General features: G+C 50.4%; 1 protein-coding gene across 1 annotated transcript in view; it reads right to left on the minus strand.

Moving 5' to 3' along the window:
* Positions 1 to 5,125: 5,125 nt before the first annotated feature.
* Positions 5,126 to 18,973, minus strand: part of dok7b (docking protein 7b) — a 20,275-nt gene continuing 6,427 nt past the window's right edge. Inside the window, exons 6-9 of the mRNA XM_056587322.1 lie at positions 10,263 to 10,382; positions 7,068 to 7,172; positions 5,392 to 5,800; positions 5,126 to 5,171 (exon numbers count right to left, since the gene is read on the minus strand). Coding sequence (XP_056443297.1) covers positions 5,126 to 5,171; positions 5,392 to 5,800; positions 7,068 to 7,172; positions 10,263 to 10,382 — 680 coding nt within the window. The remainder of the gene's footprint in view (positions 5,172 to 5,391; positions 5,801 to 7,067; positions 7,173 to 10,262; positions 10,383 to 18,973) is intronic.

The raw sequence follows: 18,973 nt of genomic DNA on the forward strand, positions 1-18,973 counted from the left end.
GCTGAGGTGGGGGTCAGGTGAGCGCCCCCCTCTGGTCACCCATCAGACTCAGCCTGGCGTCCCTTTGCTGGCCGTAAGCCAGCATCATCTCCTCCTGGCCCGTTTCCATGGCAGCCATGTCAAGGTGAGGGTACCTGGCGACAGAGTCTCCTATAGCCGACGACAAACACCGAGAGAAGAGGAGGCAACGCTTTTATCGAAAGCCACTTACAATGAGTACATGTGTCTGAAGAAGGAGAAACATCAATATATCGCTGTCGGTACAGTAAGGATGTTCATAGAAACAAGTGCCAAGCACTTACAATTGTTAGGTAAACCCATTCCCGTATACAACAAAGACAGCTTGGATAAGATGCTACACAATGCTAAGTACTGTTTTTAAGTGCCAGGCCGTGCGACTTACAATAAGTGCCTAAGGAGGGGGGGGATATGCAGAGACTGGGTGAACTCTGACTGTATACACTGGCTTATTGTATGTTGGACGTCCTTGCACTTAAAAATAGCTCTTCTCCTAGCCGTTCCTCACAGTAAAGCACAATGCACGGAGAGAAGTATTCCTAACAACCGTGAGCGACATTAGCCTGAAACTATGAACAAATGAGATCAGGAGAGAGCTGTTATCAAGACTGCTACATAGAGGAGCATTAACCCGTTCCAAAACTGACTTAGATATCAACTGTGATGGAGAGTGGACTTCGAGATTGCAAATCAATTTTAACACATTCACCTCCAAAATAATTTTAATTTAATGGTAAATGGACTGCATTTATAAAGCGCTTTACAATACTGCCTAACATTCACCCGTTCATGCACACATTGACACACCGACGGCGGAGTCAGCCACGCAGGGCGACAGCCAGCTCGCCGGGTGCAGTCAGGCTGAGGTGGTTACCTCTCGGCGCGCTGGGCGGTCTGGAGGCTGGGTAAGGGCCGGGCGTGTTGAGGCGGAGCTCCATGTTGAGGAGAGCTCTCCGGCTCTCGGCCACAGCGGGACTCATGGGGACGTTGACGTAGTTGGCCGTACTGAGGAACCTCCTCTCCAGGGAGGGGGAGAGGATCACCTCCGGGGGCCGGTGGAACACCCCTGGAGGACCAAGGACCACGACGTGACTTAACGGGCGGCTTGTGGCTCCGGAGGTAGAGCGCACACCTCGACACTCAGCTAGGAGGAGCCTGAGATCGAACTAGCAACCTTCCGGTTACCAGCCGACCCGCTCTACCTCCTGAGCCCCATGCTGCCAGCTAGCTCTGTGCTACTGTGCATCTTCTTAGCCTAAGGTATAACTCCAATCCTTACATCTAGACCTGGTTCTTCATCATAGTATACTGTTATCACATCTGCAGTGTAAAGTCTTGGAAAAACCGCCCTAGAATTTCATACGCAAGAGTAATGAAAGATAAAGAACTTCATATTACTATTTATTAAAAAGCGGTTTTGTTTTTGTCATTGCCACAATGGGGCCTTGAGATAACACCAGCTCCCGGCTCAAAGAGTGGGTTATATCTATTAAAAGGCTGTTGTATCTCTCAGGCTTCACCGATGCCAAGGGCACTATTAATATGCTTCTACGAGGGATATAACAGCAGGCAGGGTTAAGCCCGAAAAACAGGCGAGATAAGGCTCCTGAATCGCATCTGAGACGAGAACAGCGAAATTGCTTTAGTTGTGAAACGTCTGAACTGTGCTCTCTTTGATACTCCTCAAGGTTACCGGGTGCAGTAGACTCGTTTCTACGAGACAATCGCATTATTCTCTTACCTGCCGTCGGCGTTTGGTACGAGCAGGGTGCTTTCGGTGGGCCGGTACGGAGCGAGGGCGCCAGGTAGGGCAGTGATCTCTGCGGATCCATCAGGAGCTTGATAAGGCCATCCGACCCCCCCGTCTCACCCCGCCCGCGGCCTGCGGTCGATGCGCCGTCTGAGCACGCCGCTAACAAAACCATTAGTTTAGACTTCAGACGTCTGAGACGGCTCTATAGGAGGACTTTTGAATGTCTCACAGTGCAAACACAGCCTTGATGTATATATATATATATAGACGCACGCACGCACAGGTACACACACCTGATGTACTCTGACAGCCGGCACTGGGTAAAAGTCCTGCAGGGAAATAGTTTGAGGCCTGGAAGGTGAAAAAGTAAAGAGTTAAAACATGAGATTGTCTCGGTCTCTCTCTCGAGGAATGGGGGCTGGAAAAGACCTCAGCCCTCAGAAAGAGAAAAACACACACAAACACACACAAACTCTTTCTCACACACACACACAGAGACTTATTCTCTCATAAGCGCACACACACACACACACACACACTTGCTCTTTCTCATACGCTCACACACAAACACACACTTGCTCTTTCACACACACACACACACACTTGCTCTTTCACACACACACACACACACACACACACACATCCCTCCTCACAAACACAGACACAGACACATACACACAGGCCTTCTTAAGTTGTTTAGGCGGGGGCCTTGCGGTCCGAGCGTTGATCATCTCACCTGCGTGCGCCCCTCCCCTCCACACCCCCGCCACAGCTCCGGTATGATGTAGTTGTCCGGCGTGGTGTGGGCACACTGCAGGGGGGAGACGGAGGGGGGGGGGGGGGGGGGGGAGGGGTTAATCACCGCAATGGCTGATTAATCACGACTTTGACTTTTTGGATAACATTTCCAGTCAATTCGCGGCCGTCGGACTCGGGCTGTCAACGTCGACACGTTGGGAAGCGCGGGGGGGGGGCGGATCCATCAATCTTTTGTGCGGCGCCAGAGAGAGGATGGTAATCTGTCATCGACGCCGAATCGCCCACAACAAAGCAGAGAGAGAGAGAGAGAGAGAGAGAGAGAGAGAGAGAGAGAGAGAGAGAGAGAGAGAGAGAGAGAGAGAGAGAGAGAGAGAGAGAGAGAGAGAGAGAGAGAGAGAGAGAGACAGAGAGAGAGAGAGAGAGAGAGAGAGAGAGACAGAGAGGGAGAGAGACAGAGAGACAGAGAGAGAGAGAGAGAGAGAGACAGAGAGAGTGTGATAGAGAGAGAGAGAGAGAGAGAGAGAGAGATAGTGTCAGAGAGAGAGAGAGACAGAGAGAGTGTGATAGAGAGAGAGAGCGAGAGAGAGAGACAGAGAGAGTGTGATAGAGAGAGAGAGAGAGAGAGAGAGAGAGAGAGAGAGAGAGAGTGTGATAGAGTGTCAGAGAGAGAGCGAGAGAGTCCACCGAGGCCGCGGAAGACGGGTGTTGCCGCGCGGAGGTTGTTAAGGAGACTGACAGCGGGCGCGATGTCATGGTTACCAAGAGGAGGAAATAGATCCGAGCCGACAGAGAGCCCCATTAGAGGTGAGGTGGGCCGCACCGCGTGGCGCGTGGCTCTGGACTGCCGTCTCGCTGCCAAGGAGCCAATTTAACAATTTCTCCAATTTCTGTTGATTCATATTCTGCGGGCGTCGCAGTTCAGAAGAGATTACCGTGTGAAGTATTTATTTCACATAATGTTTTGTTAGAGCGCGGAGCATTGAAAAGTTTGTTAACGTTGGAGTCTTGAACCAAAATGAAACAAAGGAAAACAAACAGGGAAAATATAACATTCAGCGCACAATATTCTCGATTCTACTTTTGTTTTATTGTGTGGGGAGGAGGAGGGAGAGAGGGTGGTCTGAAATGCATTATGCAAAGCATAATTCTATCATCACCCCCATTGTTGAGCTTTAGGATGATGTATGAGTTTAATATTTACCCATAATGGGGACGTCCAACATTTTTGCCCATCCTTTCTAACATTGTCGGGTAATAAGTCATTTAGAAGCCTTTAGTGAATAATGCTAACCAATCATTAACAACTCACTTGTATTCATTTGTAGATGAATAAGTGAAAGGTACCCGCCCATCCAGTGGACAAAGCACTGGTTGGCTGGTCTATCCATCAATCACCTGGGCGGACACTCCAACTTGTGATGCCACTAGAGGGTAGGTAGTGAGATTAATCACTAACTAAAGGCTAATAAACAATAATGACAGGACATTATTATGATAAAGTGCTACTCAACATGGGAAATAAAAAACGGCCTTAAATATTTATCTTTAAGCAGAACTGAAACACTTTCTGATGTCTGCTCCCGCGGGGGGGGGGGGACTTATCAGCGGCCCCGTGGGTCCATCCTGCCTCCTTTATTGTCACGCTCATCTCCGACGATCAGTGGGAAGTATTCCCCTGGCGTATACGGTGCCTTATTTATGGGATGTTCCCCGCAGCGAGGCGTCAGTCCCGCCGACGGGGGGACGCGGGATGAAACGTGTCCCGGTGCGGCGGGACACGAGCGCTGGCGTCGCGGCGCCGATAAAACAAAACGAACGCGACTGTGCATAGTTTATTTGATGTCGCTAAATTATATATTTGCAGTAGCATCCCCAGAAAGTGATGGAAAGAGCTGCAGAGTGGGAGTTAGTCAGCGAGATGAATTCAGAGGATATTAGCTCGAGGGGGGAGGGGGGGAGGGGGGGAGGGGGTAACAAGTGATCTGACTCACTTGTTTTCCCTCGTTTAATTTTGTGTTCGAGACGCCTCCAACGTTTGCAGAACATTAAACTTTGGTTTTTGATCACAGTGCAATAAATATTAATATTATAATCTACCTTTTTAATTAAATATGAGAATGAATATTCATCGACGGCCAGAGTTCTGGTTCTAATTAGTGATACTGTACTAGTTTACGGATGGATTGGGAGTGGGTTATTGTTTCGCAAGATTAACTGGTATCCAAAAACTATTTCTCCTTGTGCGCGTGTATGTGCGTGCGTGCGCGTGTGTTTGTCTGTGTGTGCGCGTCTGTCCGCGTGCGTGTGTGTGTCTCCTGTAGGGGATCCCCCCCACTCCTCTGATGGGGGAACAGGTGTCCTACTGTTGGGTATTCACCTGAGGCCCTCCACAGACGGGCCGTCCTGAGAACAGCAGCCTCCGGCCGCCGCACCACCCCGCTCCGTCCACAGAGGGCGCCCTTTCCCCAGCCCAGGAATGAGAGGAGTGTGGGACCGCGGGCCGCGCCGGGGCCCGCCCCCACAGGAGGGAGAGTTCAGCCGGGCTGTCCCTGGGCCCCTGACCCGGACCCCCACCGCCCCTCCGGTTGCTGCCCGTCACCGGGGGCCCCCCCTGGGCCTGGGGGCCCCGCGGGCCCAGGCCCTGGAGCAGGCTCCGGGGGGTGTCGTAGCAGGGCCTGGGGGCCCCCCCGGGGACGTGGTACTCGTCCGCCAGCCGGGCGAAGGCCCCGGAGTCGGCCGTGGAGGGGCGGGAGGCGGGGCCCAGGGGGGGGCGGAGGGGGGAGGCGGGCGGGGGGGGCAGGGAGGACGGGGGGAGGAGGAGGGCGGGCTGCAGGGGGGAGGTGGGGCGCGAGGCGGCGAACGGGAGGCTGCCCGCCGAGCCGAAGTCCTCGGCCCCACCCTGGCTCGCCGCGTCCAGGCTGCCGGCGTAGGAGGCGGAGCTCCCGGAGGACGCGATCCCAATGCCGCTGTCCAGGGAGTTCTGCCGCCCGCTGTCCTGGAGCCCGTGCGCCGCCAGCTGATTGGACGACGACGGGCGGGGGGCGGCGCCCGCGGCGGCGTTGTAGAGCACGCCGTCGGAGCCCGTCAGCAGGGCCTTCAGCGTGGAGGACGAGCTGCTCACCGTCTCGGTGGAGAGGCGGGACCACGTCGCCGTCGGCTCCGCCCACACCAGGAGACGGCTGCCGTAGCTGGAGTCTGATTGGCTGGACGAGGAGCTGGAGATGCTGCTGTGGTCGTCCCCGGCGACGGTGCTGCAGCTGTAGGTGGAGGCTGTGGGCGGAGCCACGAGGGTTTAGACGCTTTAGGTTATTGATCCAGAGCTTAGGTTATTGATCCGCAGCTTAGGTTATTGATCCAGAGCTTAGGTTATTGATCCGGAGCCTAGGTTATTGATCCGGAGCCTAGGTTATTGATCCGGAGCTTAGGTTATTGATCCGGAGCCTAGGTTATTGATCCGGAGCTTAGGTTATTGATCCGGAGTTTAGGTTATTGATCAGGAGCTTAGAAGGTGATTTATAAAACGCTCAGAGAATGAGTTTGCTCTACGCTGATGTACAATGCAGCATCGAATCCGACAAAGTCTAAGCGTTTAATGCAAAGTTACCCCTTAGGTACGGTAAGATAAAATAAGATTAACTTTATTAATCCGACGTACCTTCGGCTGCCAAACCAGTAGCACAGGAAAGATAGATTAGAAGCTTTGAATGGTAACTTCCATAATGAGGATTATGATAACTGTCAGCCTCCAAGCATAATTGAGTCCTATTTTGGCAGAAATTGATATCCAACCAAACTTTTCTCTGCGAATGCTGCTGAGTCACTGTGCCACTTTGGCTGTATCCTGAGTCAATAAGAGTGTTCTTTGAAGTCTATCTGAGTCATCTATTTGACTTGGTATTTTCTGATCTAAATTTGAACCTTAGAATATGACTTGGGCAATTATGATTTGGTAGTACTTAGCATTGTGTAGCATAGCTATCTTTGTCGTATTCGGGGAATGGGTTAACCTAGTGATAGTTAGTGCTTGGCACTCGGTTCTATGAACATCCTCACTGTACCGACAGAGATATATTGTTGTTTATCTTTCTTCTGACAAATGTACTTATTGTAAGTCCCTTTGGATATAAGTGTCTGCTAAATGCCCTACATGTAAATGTATATCTTCAAAATACAGAGGAAATATTGATAATGATCATTAGAAACATGGCGCCTGTGTCTAGGGGACATGTGGGAGCCACGCCTCATACACAGAGTACATGTTTATAATGATCATTCTAAACATGTACTCTGTGTGTAGGAGGCCTGGGTCTAGGCTTAAGGGGCGGTAGTTACCCATGCTGCACCCTACGATATACAGAGAACATGTTGATAACGACCATCATAAGCAGTGCCTCTGCGTAGAGGGTTAGGCTCAGAGGCCGGGGTCTGGGCGGTGGTGGTACCTACTACCTACTACCGACTACCTACTACCTACTACCTACTACCGACTACCTACTACCTACTACCGACTACCTACTACCTACTACCGACTACCTACCCATGCTGCAGGGCCTGCTGCTCTGAGACAGCAGGCTGAGCCTCTTCTCCAGCTCCAGCTCCTCCTGATTCATGCGCTCCTCTGATGAGCAGGGGGGTGGATCCCCTATAGGAGACACACACACAGACACACACACACACACGCACGCACACACGCACGCACGCACGTGCGCGGACACACGCACACACGTGCGCGGACACACACACACATGGAGGCACGCACGGACGCATACATACACGCGCACGCACACGGACGCACGCACACACGCAGGCACACACATGCACGCACACATAGATAAACGCGCACACGTGCAGCCACGCACACACACACACACAAACAAGGAGAAATTGGTTTTGGATTCCAGTTAATCTTGTGAAAGAAGGCAGAACATCATCAGTGCGGACCGCTCTTCTGAATGCTAACCAGACACACACTCAGACAAGCACACACACCACACACACACACTTCGTGCAAGCACAAACGCACACGCATACAAACTTCTGCTTGCACACACCCACACCAACCTAATACACACACACCGACACGTGAAGACATACATGCACACACAGGTGCACGCACACCTCAAACATACACTTCCCGCAAGCACAAAGACACACGCACACACACACACACACACACACACACACACACACACACACAAACACACACACTTCCCACAAGCACAAACGCACACACATACACACACACACACAAGCACACACAAGCACATAAACACCCACATACACAAACACACAGACACACACACACACAAGCACATAAACACACACACACACACACACACAGATTAACTGAAGTGAGAGCAGTTAAACACCTCCTAGCGCAGTGCTTGTGGGGGGCTATAGATGGGTGGAGGGGCTGAGGAGCAGCGGCTATGGGCTGGTGTGGCTGAACCACTCGGAGCTCCAGGTAAACCCTCCTCCTCGTTAATCTCCCCAGCAGTTCATTAGCTCCTCCTCGGCATAACAGCAGAGCTTACCCAGCTGAAATACATTTTAATTATGTTGGGTCTTACCGAGGCTTGAACACAGAGACGGGGGGATTATGGATCTGTTGTTTTATCGCGCTGATAGCACACAATCTGCTGAATAATTATGTTGATATTACCACCCAGAAGGACGCAAGAATCACACTCTTTTCTACACATTCAAATAAAGTTTTGATTCAAACATGGTCAGTACGTTTAAGCACGTTTTTGGAATTTCAATAGGCTATTTGGAAGGATTTTGACTTTTACACTCAATAAAACATAGTTTACGTACAATGAATCTTGATTCCTTCAGTCTTAATGGACTGCTTGGTGCTTCTGAAATGTGATGGAATTACATTAAAACGGCACCTATCATTATTCATCGTGACAAATATCGAATAAGTTCTAAGTAAATTAGTTCTGGGTTCAACCCTTGCTCTCCAAGGGTGGATATCGGTACTTCATCATTAATATATACATACAAATACATATATACATACATATACATATATATATATATTTTTTTTTATTCACATATTAATATAAGGCTGAGAGAGTGAGAAAAAACTACATTTTGTATTTACTAAACTACATATTCCACAATGCATCGGGGCTGACCACACATCACTGACACTAAGGGGGACAGAGGCTGACCGGACCTCACAAGACGCGGACGTAAACGTCACCTGCACACCAGAAATTGGTTGCAGCAGAGAATTCGATTTACCCCTGGACCCTGACCGGCAATAAGCTCTCAGAACTGGAACTCTGTTTGAAAGAGATCCCATTAATGAGTGATTTATCTCCAGAAGGGTCGATACCGTTAATAAATAAGTTGCGTTTCCTATAAACGATGTAATGTATACAGAATCCTGTAGAGATGGGGAACTGAATCGCCACCTATGATTGGTAGATCCTATCAGAGTAGCGCTATTGGAGGTCATCAATCCTTGACGTGCGTGTGTGTGTGTGTGTGTGTGTGTGTGTGTGTGTGTGTGTGTGTGTGTGTGTGTGTGTGTGTGTGTGTGTGTGTGTGTGTGTGTGTGTGTGTGTGTGTGTGTTGCTGTGTGTGAGTGTGTGTGTGTGTGTGTCAGCCTCTAGAGTTTTAGCAGCAAAGTGCTGAAGATACAACATGCACACATGCACACACACACACACACACATACAGACAAACACGCTTGCTTGCACTAAGACACACACATTGTCCCTCTCACACTCTCTCACATACAGACACACACACACACACACACACACACACACACACGCACACACACACACACACACGCACACGGTGACCCTCAGACCTGAACCTCATCAAAGCCTGACCCCTGTGACGCTCTCTCTAGACCAGAGGCACGTCGCAGATAAAGGTCGCAATAAACAGCCAATGAAACCCTGGCAGCAAAGGTCAAAGGTCATAAGGTCAGAGGGCTGAAGGGGGAGACGCATTTCAACACAGCCCACAATAAAACCTGGCAACGCAAACATGTTGTCTGCCTGGGGGGGGTCGAGAATGGAGTGTTGGAGGACCACACGGTGGGTGTGCGGGGGTCTAACCTGGGTCACAGTGTAATGGTTGCACTGCATGTGTGTGTGTGTGTGTCGGGACATGCGTGCGCGTGCTTTTGTGTGAGTGTGTGCATGTGTGTGTTTGCATGTGCACGCTCGCACGAGTGTTGTTGTGTGTGTGTGTGTGTGTGTGCGTGTGTTTGTGTGCATGAGTGCGTGTGTGCATGTGAGAGGGTGATAGTGAGAGCGAGAGCGAGAGAAAGTGTGGTTGTGATCATGTGTCCATGCGTGTGTGCATGTGTATGTGTGTGTGCATGTGTATGTGTGTGTGCATGTGTGTTTGCATTTGTACGTGTGTGTGCATGTGTACGTGTGTGTGCATGTGTACGTGTGTGTGCATGTGTACGTGTGTGTGCATGTGTACGTGTGTGTGCATGTGTACGTGTGTGTGCATGCCGGAGACAGAGTGAGATCGAGAGACAGTGTGCTTGTGCTCTTGCGTCTGTACTAAACGGTAAATGGACTGCATCTGATGTAGCGCATTTCTTGTAACCAGAGGCCCCCCAAAGCGCTTTACAACGTCATCCCCCATTCATGCACACATTCAGACCGCTGCGTGCGGACGCGTTGATATCTAACCAAACTTTTCTCTGCGAATGCTGCGAGAGGGGGCGAGATAAGAGAGTTGGGAGTCCCACCTGGCATTGGGGGTCTGGGCCCGCGCTGAGCCCGGCCGGGGGAGACCCCCCTCGCGATGCAGTCCAGGTGGAAGCTGATCTGCTCCCCCTCAGCGGAAGACAGGTAGAACACACCGGACCCTGGGGGGGGGGGGGGGGGGGGGGGGGGGGGGGAGAGGGGGCAGGTGGTCAGACACAGCGGCTAGGAGGAAGAAACAGCAGAGAGAGAGAGAGAGAGAGAGAGAGAGAGAGAGAGAGAGAGAGAGAGAGAGAGAGAGAGAGAGAGAGAGAGAGAGAGAGAGAGAGAGAGAGGGAGGGGGAGAGAGAGAGAGAGAGAGAGAGAGAGAGAGAGAGAGAGAGAGAGAGAGAGAGAGAGAGGGAGGGGGCGAGAGAGAGGGAGGGGGAGAGAGAGAGACAGCATTGATTCATTTCACTTTTAGTGGTTTTGAGTATAAAAGGATAAAATAACGATCTCTTTCGGCTCAACGAGTGGTTCCACCTGCACACAGTGTGTTAGGAGGAGCTGGAGGCGCGACGGTGAAACACCTGCAGACAGACGGTGGTGGAACAGAAGGGAGGGTTTCATGTCTCCTCTCAACAGCCGACTTTACAGCATCGTAAACACGGCTGCCCTAACGGCACGCCGTAATCAACCAATCAGTGCCAAGTCGAGGCGATGTTTACGAAGCGCCTGATCATTACTTGTAAAATCAGCGTGGAGTTGAACCGGTTTACCCTGCCCGCGTGCGTTAAATCCATTCCTCACTGGAGCGCGGCCTGCAGGGGTGTACCTACAAACTACCGGGCGCGCATACAGAGTGTTTTTAAAGGGAAATTAAATAACATCCCCGGAATCCATTTCGAACCAGCTTTGTGGTTCTCTATTATTTTCTTCAGGGTGTATGTCTTTGGTTTTTCCGCACTGATGCAAACAAACATGTGAATAAACAAACAAGTGCACGGATATTAAGTAGACAAGCTGTAGGAAACGAACAGAAGCGGCTGTAAAACGGGTCATTTTAGGGGTGGGGTTGGGAATGTGACGATAAGAAAAGTTAACTAGGGCACTACAGACTAAAACCGTTATTCCCTTCATACATTTATAAAATGTAAAACGCATTCAAAGCTTGAAAAGGTCCCATATCACACCACCTGGTGTGAGTGTGATTAGCCATTATAAGCCGTTAGAACAAATCTGCCTCTAGTGACATCACAGGTGAGCGTCTCCACCTAACTGTATGATGGATAGGAGAGCAACGTTCGCTCCGGTCCACTGGGCAGGCTGGTAGACTGATCTATCCGGCACACATCTCGGTGGACACGCCCATTCGTGAGGCCACTAGAGGCAGATTTTCCAAACGGCAAAACACACTCACACCTGGTGGTACGATATGGGACATTAAAAGCTTTAAAAGATAACATCGAGAACTAGTTCACACACAGACATTTAAAGCATTAAAAGAAATATAATTGTTTGAAGTGGAAGTGGTCTTTTTCTAATGAAGGCAGCAGATACGAGGCCAGGTGATGTATAGATGCTGCATAAGCAGGGGATGAACTTGTTTAATGGCTTGGAATTTCATTTATTTGATCAATGAGTCCAGGAGGCTGCGATTCCCTTCACGGGAAAGTGCACACACAGTCCAATCATGGATCTTTAAGAAGCAAGATTGAGCTTAAGGTTTGGGAACATTGAACAATCCAGGAGCCGTTTATCTATATTCATCGGGTGTAATGTATACCTAAAGCAATTTAGTATTCTGTATCGTAACATTGCCTTTGGGAACGTTAAATATGGTCTATTGAAGAACATCGTACATTGTTTCCGTCCATCTGCCAAAGTAAAGGATTTGCCCTAAAGGTATTTGGTTATTACATGAAAAATTGGATGTGAATCAAATATTAAATCCAAGTCAAACACACACAGAGAGAGACACACAGAGAGGGACAGACAGAGAGAGAGAGAGAGAGAGAGAGAGAGAGAGAGAGAGAGAGAGAGAGAGAGAGAGAGAGAGGGAGAGGGAGAGGGAGAGTAAGAGAGAGAGAGAGAGAGAGAGAGAGAGAGAGAGAGAGAGAGAGAGAGAGAGAGAGAGAGAGAGAGAGAGAAAGAGAGAGAGAGAGAGAGAGAGAGAGAGAGAGAGAGTAAGAGAGAGAGAGAGAGAGAGAGAGAGAGAGAGAGAGAAAGAGAGAGAGAGAGAGAGAGAGAGAGAGAGAGAGAGGGGGAGAGAGAGAGAGAGAGAGAGAGAGAGAGAGAGAGAGAGAGAGAGAGAGAGAGAGAGAGAGAGTAAGAGAGAGAGAGAATAAGAATAAGAGAGGCAGGGACATAGAGAGGGAGAGAGAGAGAGAGAGAGAGAAAGTGAGAGAGACACCATCTTGACGATTTAAAGCCAAGCTGACAGTTGTAACACTTCCGGAAATCTCTATCTTTTTACCCTTCCTCGGATGAACAAGACATATGTCTTGAGAGCCTCCGAGCCAACGCTCGAGCGAGACGCACCACGATAAGACGGACGTAAACCTCCATCCCAGAGGATGCTCCGTATCACCGCCTCACCCTGCGCGCCCCTCTTATCACCGCCTCACCCTGCGCGCCCCTCTTATCACCGCCTCACCCTGCGCGCCCCTCGTATCACCGCCTCATCCTGCGCGCCCCTCTTATCACCGCCTCACCCTGCGCGCCCCTCTTATCACCGCCTCACCCTGCGCGCCCCTCTTATCACCGCCTCACCCTGCGCGCCCCTCTTATCACCGCCTCATCCTGCGCGCCCCTCTTATCACCGCCTCATCCTGCGCGCCCCTCTTATTACCGTCTGTTCATGCTTTGGCGAGATCACATCGACGTGAAATAACAAAAGCAGGCTTTCTCCTCCCTGGCGTGTGGGAGGTGGGGACTCAGGTATCACGGTGTAAGTGCACCAATAATCCGTTTCACACAGAAAGAAAGCACAATTACACTCCTCTGTTGAGGGAAAGACGTGTGTACGTGTGTGTGTGTGTGTGTGTGCGTGTGTGTGTGTGTGTGTGTGTGTGTGTGTGTGTGTGTGTGTGTGTGTGTGTGTGTGTGTGTGTGTGTGTGTGTGTGTGTGTGTGTGTGTGTGTGTGTGTGTGTGTGTGTTGGTGTGTATGTTTGTGTGTGGGTCAGCCTCTAGGATTTTGGCAGCAGAGTGCTTAAGATACAACACGCAACACACACACACACACACACACACACACACACACACACGTCGCACACACATAGAGAAAAACACACACACCCACGCTCTCTCTCTCTCTCTCTCTCTCACACACACACACGGACTGTGATCCTCACATCTGAACCTCAACCTCTGTGTGTGTGCGTGCGCGCGTGCGTACATGTCTTTCTGTGTGTGTGTGCGTGTGCGTGTTTGTGTGTGCGTCTGCGTGTGCATGTAGCAGTGTGTTAAGGACTTCTCCAGGCCTGGCCGGTGTTCCCGTGAGCCAGAGGAGAGCGGAGGACACAGCCTGCAGGTGTTGGCTTCAAATTGCTTTTTCTGCGCAGATCAGAGAGCTGGAAATCGATCCAAACGCTACATACATGTCCTCAGGCAATGCCCAGTGTGTAAAGGCCCACACCTCAACTTTATGCGTTCTTGGTTCATCTTGTCCATAATGGAAAAGCAGACTCTACATTTACATTTTTACATTTACATTGAGTGCATCTAGCAGACGCTTTTATCCAAAGCGACTTACAATAAGTACATCTGTCAGGAGAAAGAGAAACCACAATATATCTCTGTCGGTACAGTAAGGAGGTTCATAGAAGTGCCAAGCACTAACCATCACTATGTTAACCCATTCCCCGTATGCCACAGCGATAGCTAGGGTAAGACGATACACGATGCAAAGTACTGTTTTTAATGAAAGAGGGGTGTGGGGGGGAGACTTCGTCTCTACTCTACTCTTATGCAACGACTCGGGTCTACAGTGGTTAACGTTAACATCTCAGGTCGTAGTAAAAGGTTTACGGTTCTGTGCTGCAGACCAGTAAGACCAGTTTGTGTGTGAGTCCTACTGGGCCAGTTGAGGGCAAGCCAGCAGCTCTTGGCTCTGAGTACAGAGATCACACCTCCTCCACCCTCTACCCCCACCCACAGCCTCTACCTCCACCCACAGCCTCCAACTCCACCCACAAGCCCTCTCTCTTTATTGACATCTACTGTATCTCTCTCTCTGCATCTCTCTGCCGCTCTCGCTCTCGTTCGCTCTCTGCCTGTGTGTGTGTGTGTGTGTGTGTGTGTGTGTGTGTGTGTGTGTGTGTGTGTGTGTGTGTGTGTGTGTGTGTGTGTGTGTGTGTGTGTCTCTCTCATCCTTCATTTAACAAAGTCAAACCTCTTTCCCTGTCTCTCTTTATCACTTCCCTCCTTCTCTGTCTGTCTCACTCTCTCTCAGCCTCTCTATTGCAGTCTCTCTTTCTTTCATCGTCTTTATCTCTCTCTTACCATCTGTCTCTCTCTCTATCTACTACACACATTCTCTCTCTATCATCCTCTCTTCTTCTCTCCATCTTACCAACTCTCTCTCTCCCTCTCTCCCTCCCTCCATCTCTCCAACTCCCTCTGTCTATCGCTATTTCTCTTCCTCTCTCCATCTTACCAACTCTCTCTCTCTCTCCCTCCCCTGTGTGGAGGTTAACTGGCGTCCCGCCTCTCCCTCCCCCCCCTCCCTCCCTCCCTCTCCCCCCTCCCCCTCCCCCTCCCTCCCTCCCTCCCTTCCCCTCGTGTGTGGATGTTAACTGGCGTCCTGCCTCCCGTTCCTCGTCGCTCTGCCAGTGTTTTGTGTCTCCCTGTGAGCAGCTGCCTTTCACTGTCCTCCTGCTCTCATCGCCCGCCAGCCGGCCGCATCCATCGCCATGGCGACGCTCTGGTACCCGGCGGAATGTTCTATCAAATTAAAAACATTAGACCGCATGCAGCTGTGGAGCTCGGAACGTAACATCTGGAACCATCCCCATCCTCTGGCACCAATATTTCCGCCAATGTCGTTTCTTGCAACCACTCTCCCCCCAACTATCCCCACCTGTACACACACACACACACACACACACACACACACACACACACACACACACACACACACACACACACACACACACACACACACACACACACACTCACACAAACATTCACACAAACACTCTCTCCTCTCGACAGCCCTTCTTCGTGTTCTGGCCAACATTATTTTTTCTGTTTGGTTTTTAAATACACAAACATGTCTGATGTCTGCAAACAGCCACGTGAGATGAAACCCAGCCCCTGTTTGAAGTGCATAGCTGCCATGCCAACCCTTGGCATCTCCTTCCCTCCCTCTGCAGACCACCGGCCAAAGAAATGCCACACACCGCTCTCCCTAAGCATGCTGGGAGTTATGCAGATGGGCGGGCCTTGTGGGGCCGGTGGGCCACCAGGGGACGAGCTGATTGGACGCCTGACCAGCAGGAGGCGGGGCTGGTATTTATAACCGTTCATCTGTGCAATGAAACCAGAGCCGTCAGAGCGCAGTTATTCCTGTAGGAGCCATAAGTCTGCTGCGTGCTTCACACATTCATACACACACACCCCAGCCCCGGCACATGCTTACATACACATGCACGGACGACGTCACACACATACCATTTGCACATACACACACCGACACAGACACGTACACACACACACACACACACACACACACACACACACACACACACACACACACACACACACGCACGCATGACACAGAGGCTAAGTAGACCGTAGAACATGCATGTAGATGTGCCTTTGCAAATGCATTATAAGTATAGCCACATCTTCACCACAAGTCAGAGCACCGTTGCACCGATTAACAATCGACAAGTTGCAATATCTACGATTTCGCCGATAAGTTGTGAGACCTTCATCATTCAAAAAACGTAATATCAGTTCTGTCCTCTAACTGGCTGTGAACCTGAGTGGCGTCACCTAGCGCAGCTGGGCGGCTTGGAGGTGTGAGTGGGAGGAGTCTAGGGTGAATGGGAGGGGTTTAGGGTGAGTGGGAGGGGTCTAGGGTGAGTGGGAGGTGTTTAGGGTGAGTTAGAGGGCTTTAGTGTGAGTGGGAGGGGTTTAGGGTGAGTGGGAGGGGCGTAGAGTGAGTGGGAGGGGCGTAGAGTGAGTGGGAGGGGTTTAGGATGAATGGGAGGGGTTTTGGGTTAGTGGGAGGGGTTTAGGGTGAGTGGGAGGGGTGTATGGTGAGTGGGAGGGGTTTAGGGTGAGTGGGAGGGGTTTAGGGTGAGTGGGAGGGGTGTATGGTGAGTGGGAGGGGTTTAGGGTGAGTGGGAGGGGTTTTGGGACAATAGTAACATTCACGCAAACAAAGAGAGAGGTACAGCATTTTATATTTGTAGATTAAATCAGTAATAGGATGTGATTTTATATTTCTCTCTATCGATAAGCATTTACACCAGACAGGTCACCGTTAATGAAGTTATGATCTCATGGAAATGAGATTAGAGCATTTATGATTCCATGGGTAATAGTCTTTGTTTGTCTTTGTAAATTGCCTTATCTGTCATTTGAGTTTTGTGTATCTGTGGGCTGTGCCATGTCATGTGTCATGTGTCTGTACTCGTGTGTTTCCTGTCAACACCTGTGCTTGCCTAATCTGTCATCTGTGCTGCTTGTGTATCGCTGTGTTGTCATGTCATGAGTCATTTGTACATGTTGTTACCCTAAATGTTTTGAGGGGCCTTCCCAGGGACGCAACATTTATTTCAGTGCCCTACTGACAAATGAGGTAGTATCGTATCGTATCATTAATGTTGCACATTGCGACTTTAAGATCCCCCATAGAAACGCCCGGACAAGAGAAGGAAGCAATCCTCTGCTAACTGTCTAGGCTAGCCTCTCGAGGGAGAGCCACAGAAAGCTGCCCGAAATAAAAGACATCCCAATAGAGCAGACAGGTCGTTGCCCTTTTGCAGCCACTCAGAGAAATATGTGCTGGCGCCACCAGATACAAACCTACTCAACGCCAGATACAAACCCACTCAACACCAAACCCACTCAACACCTGATACAAACCCACTCAACACCAGATACAAACCCACTCAACGCCATCCCACTCAACACCAGATACAAACCCACTCAACACCAGACACAAATCCACTCAACACCAGATACAAACCTACTCAACAGCAGATACAAACCCACTCAACACCAAACCCACTCAACACCTGATACAAACCCTATCTAAACCAGACCCACTCAACACCAGATACAGACCACCTCACCACCAGAAACACACACACACACACACACACACACACACACACACACACACACACACACACACACACACACACACACACACACACACACACACACACACACACACACACACACACACACACACACACACACACAAATGCACACACCAGATAAAAAAAACACTCAACACAGATATACACACACACACACACACTGAGATATCGACTCAACACCAGACACACACACACAAACACACACACACACACACACACACACTGAGGTCCCCACTCAACACCCACTTGGTCCCCACCCTCGGACAAAGAGATGCCTCTCATTCTTTGCATACGAGCCCACACACCTCCAGACACAGACCTTCAGAGGGACAGAGGCCAGGAATACTATGGGGGCCCCTTCCGGGGGGGGGGGGGGGGTTCATGGAAGAGACAGTGTCGTCATGGAGATTAGTGTTGGTTTGTTTTAATCCGGATCGGAAAAGGACATTTTTGGACCTGAGGTGAGAAGGGCGGCGATTTCCATCCCTCCACACACACACACACACACACACACACACACACACACACACACACACACACACACACACACACACACACACACACACACACACACACACACACACACAGACACACACACAGACACACACACACACACACACACACACACACACACACACACACAGACACACACACACACACACACACACACACACACAGACACACACACACGGACACTGTACGTGACAACCATTTCCAATTTAACTTCTTAACGTCTTGCGTTGCATGCGGCTCTTTGAGGCTGTAAGTAATAGGGCCATTAAAAGGCAATTATGCGGGAACAAAGTGAGAGGGAGAGCTGGGCCTATCCAAACAGAGACCGCCGAGGGGAACGCAGCGCAGTACACGTCACCCAGGGAGAGGACCAGCCTCCGAATTAGCTCCACTAATGAGTTATCGGTGAAACGGATTCCGAGAGCCGAGCTTTTAATCGAAATAATGCAAAGCGCTGGATGAGAGAGCATGGGCAGGAGCGGAGACGCGTGACCCCGCCGACCCCCGTGGTTAGCCGACCCCCGTGATCCACCTCCACTGGAGCCACGTCATACAGCGGGCGGAATGCGAAGGGACGCATCGACCGCTTGGGAACCAAGGCATGCGCCGCGGCTACGTGCACGACCGAGCCGAGCGCTCGGACCACAGCATCGTCCTGTGGTCAGGGTGGTGGTTGGAACCCTGCCTGGAGGCATCCTTAAATGAGATGCCTTACTAACCTGCTTACTAATGACGGCGATCTAATTACAATTAAATAATACACTGTGAGGCACTTTGGATACAAGCGTCTGCTGAATGACTGAATATTAAATACATAATACTCACTAATAATACTCACTAATAATACTCACTAATAATAACAGCTCAGGATGTCCACAATTGACACGCTTCTAAATCAGCCACGTGATTGGTTATCTAGAAGACG

The sequence above is a fragment of the Gadus chalcogrammus genome, chromosome 3 (assembly GCF_026213295.1).
Source record: "Gadus chalcogrammus isolate NIFS_2021 chromosome 3, NIFS_Gcha_1.0, whole genome shotgun sequence".
NCBI classification, from domain to species: Eukaryota; Metazoa; Chordata; class Actinopteri; order Gadiformes; family Gadidae; genus Gadus; species Gadus chalcogrammus.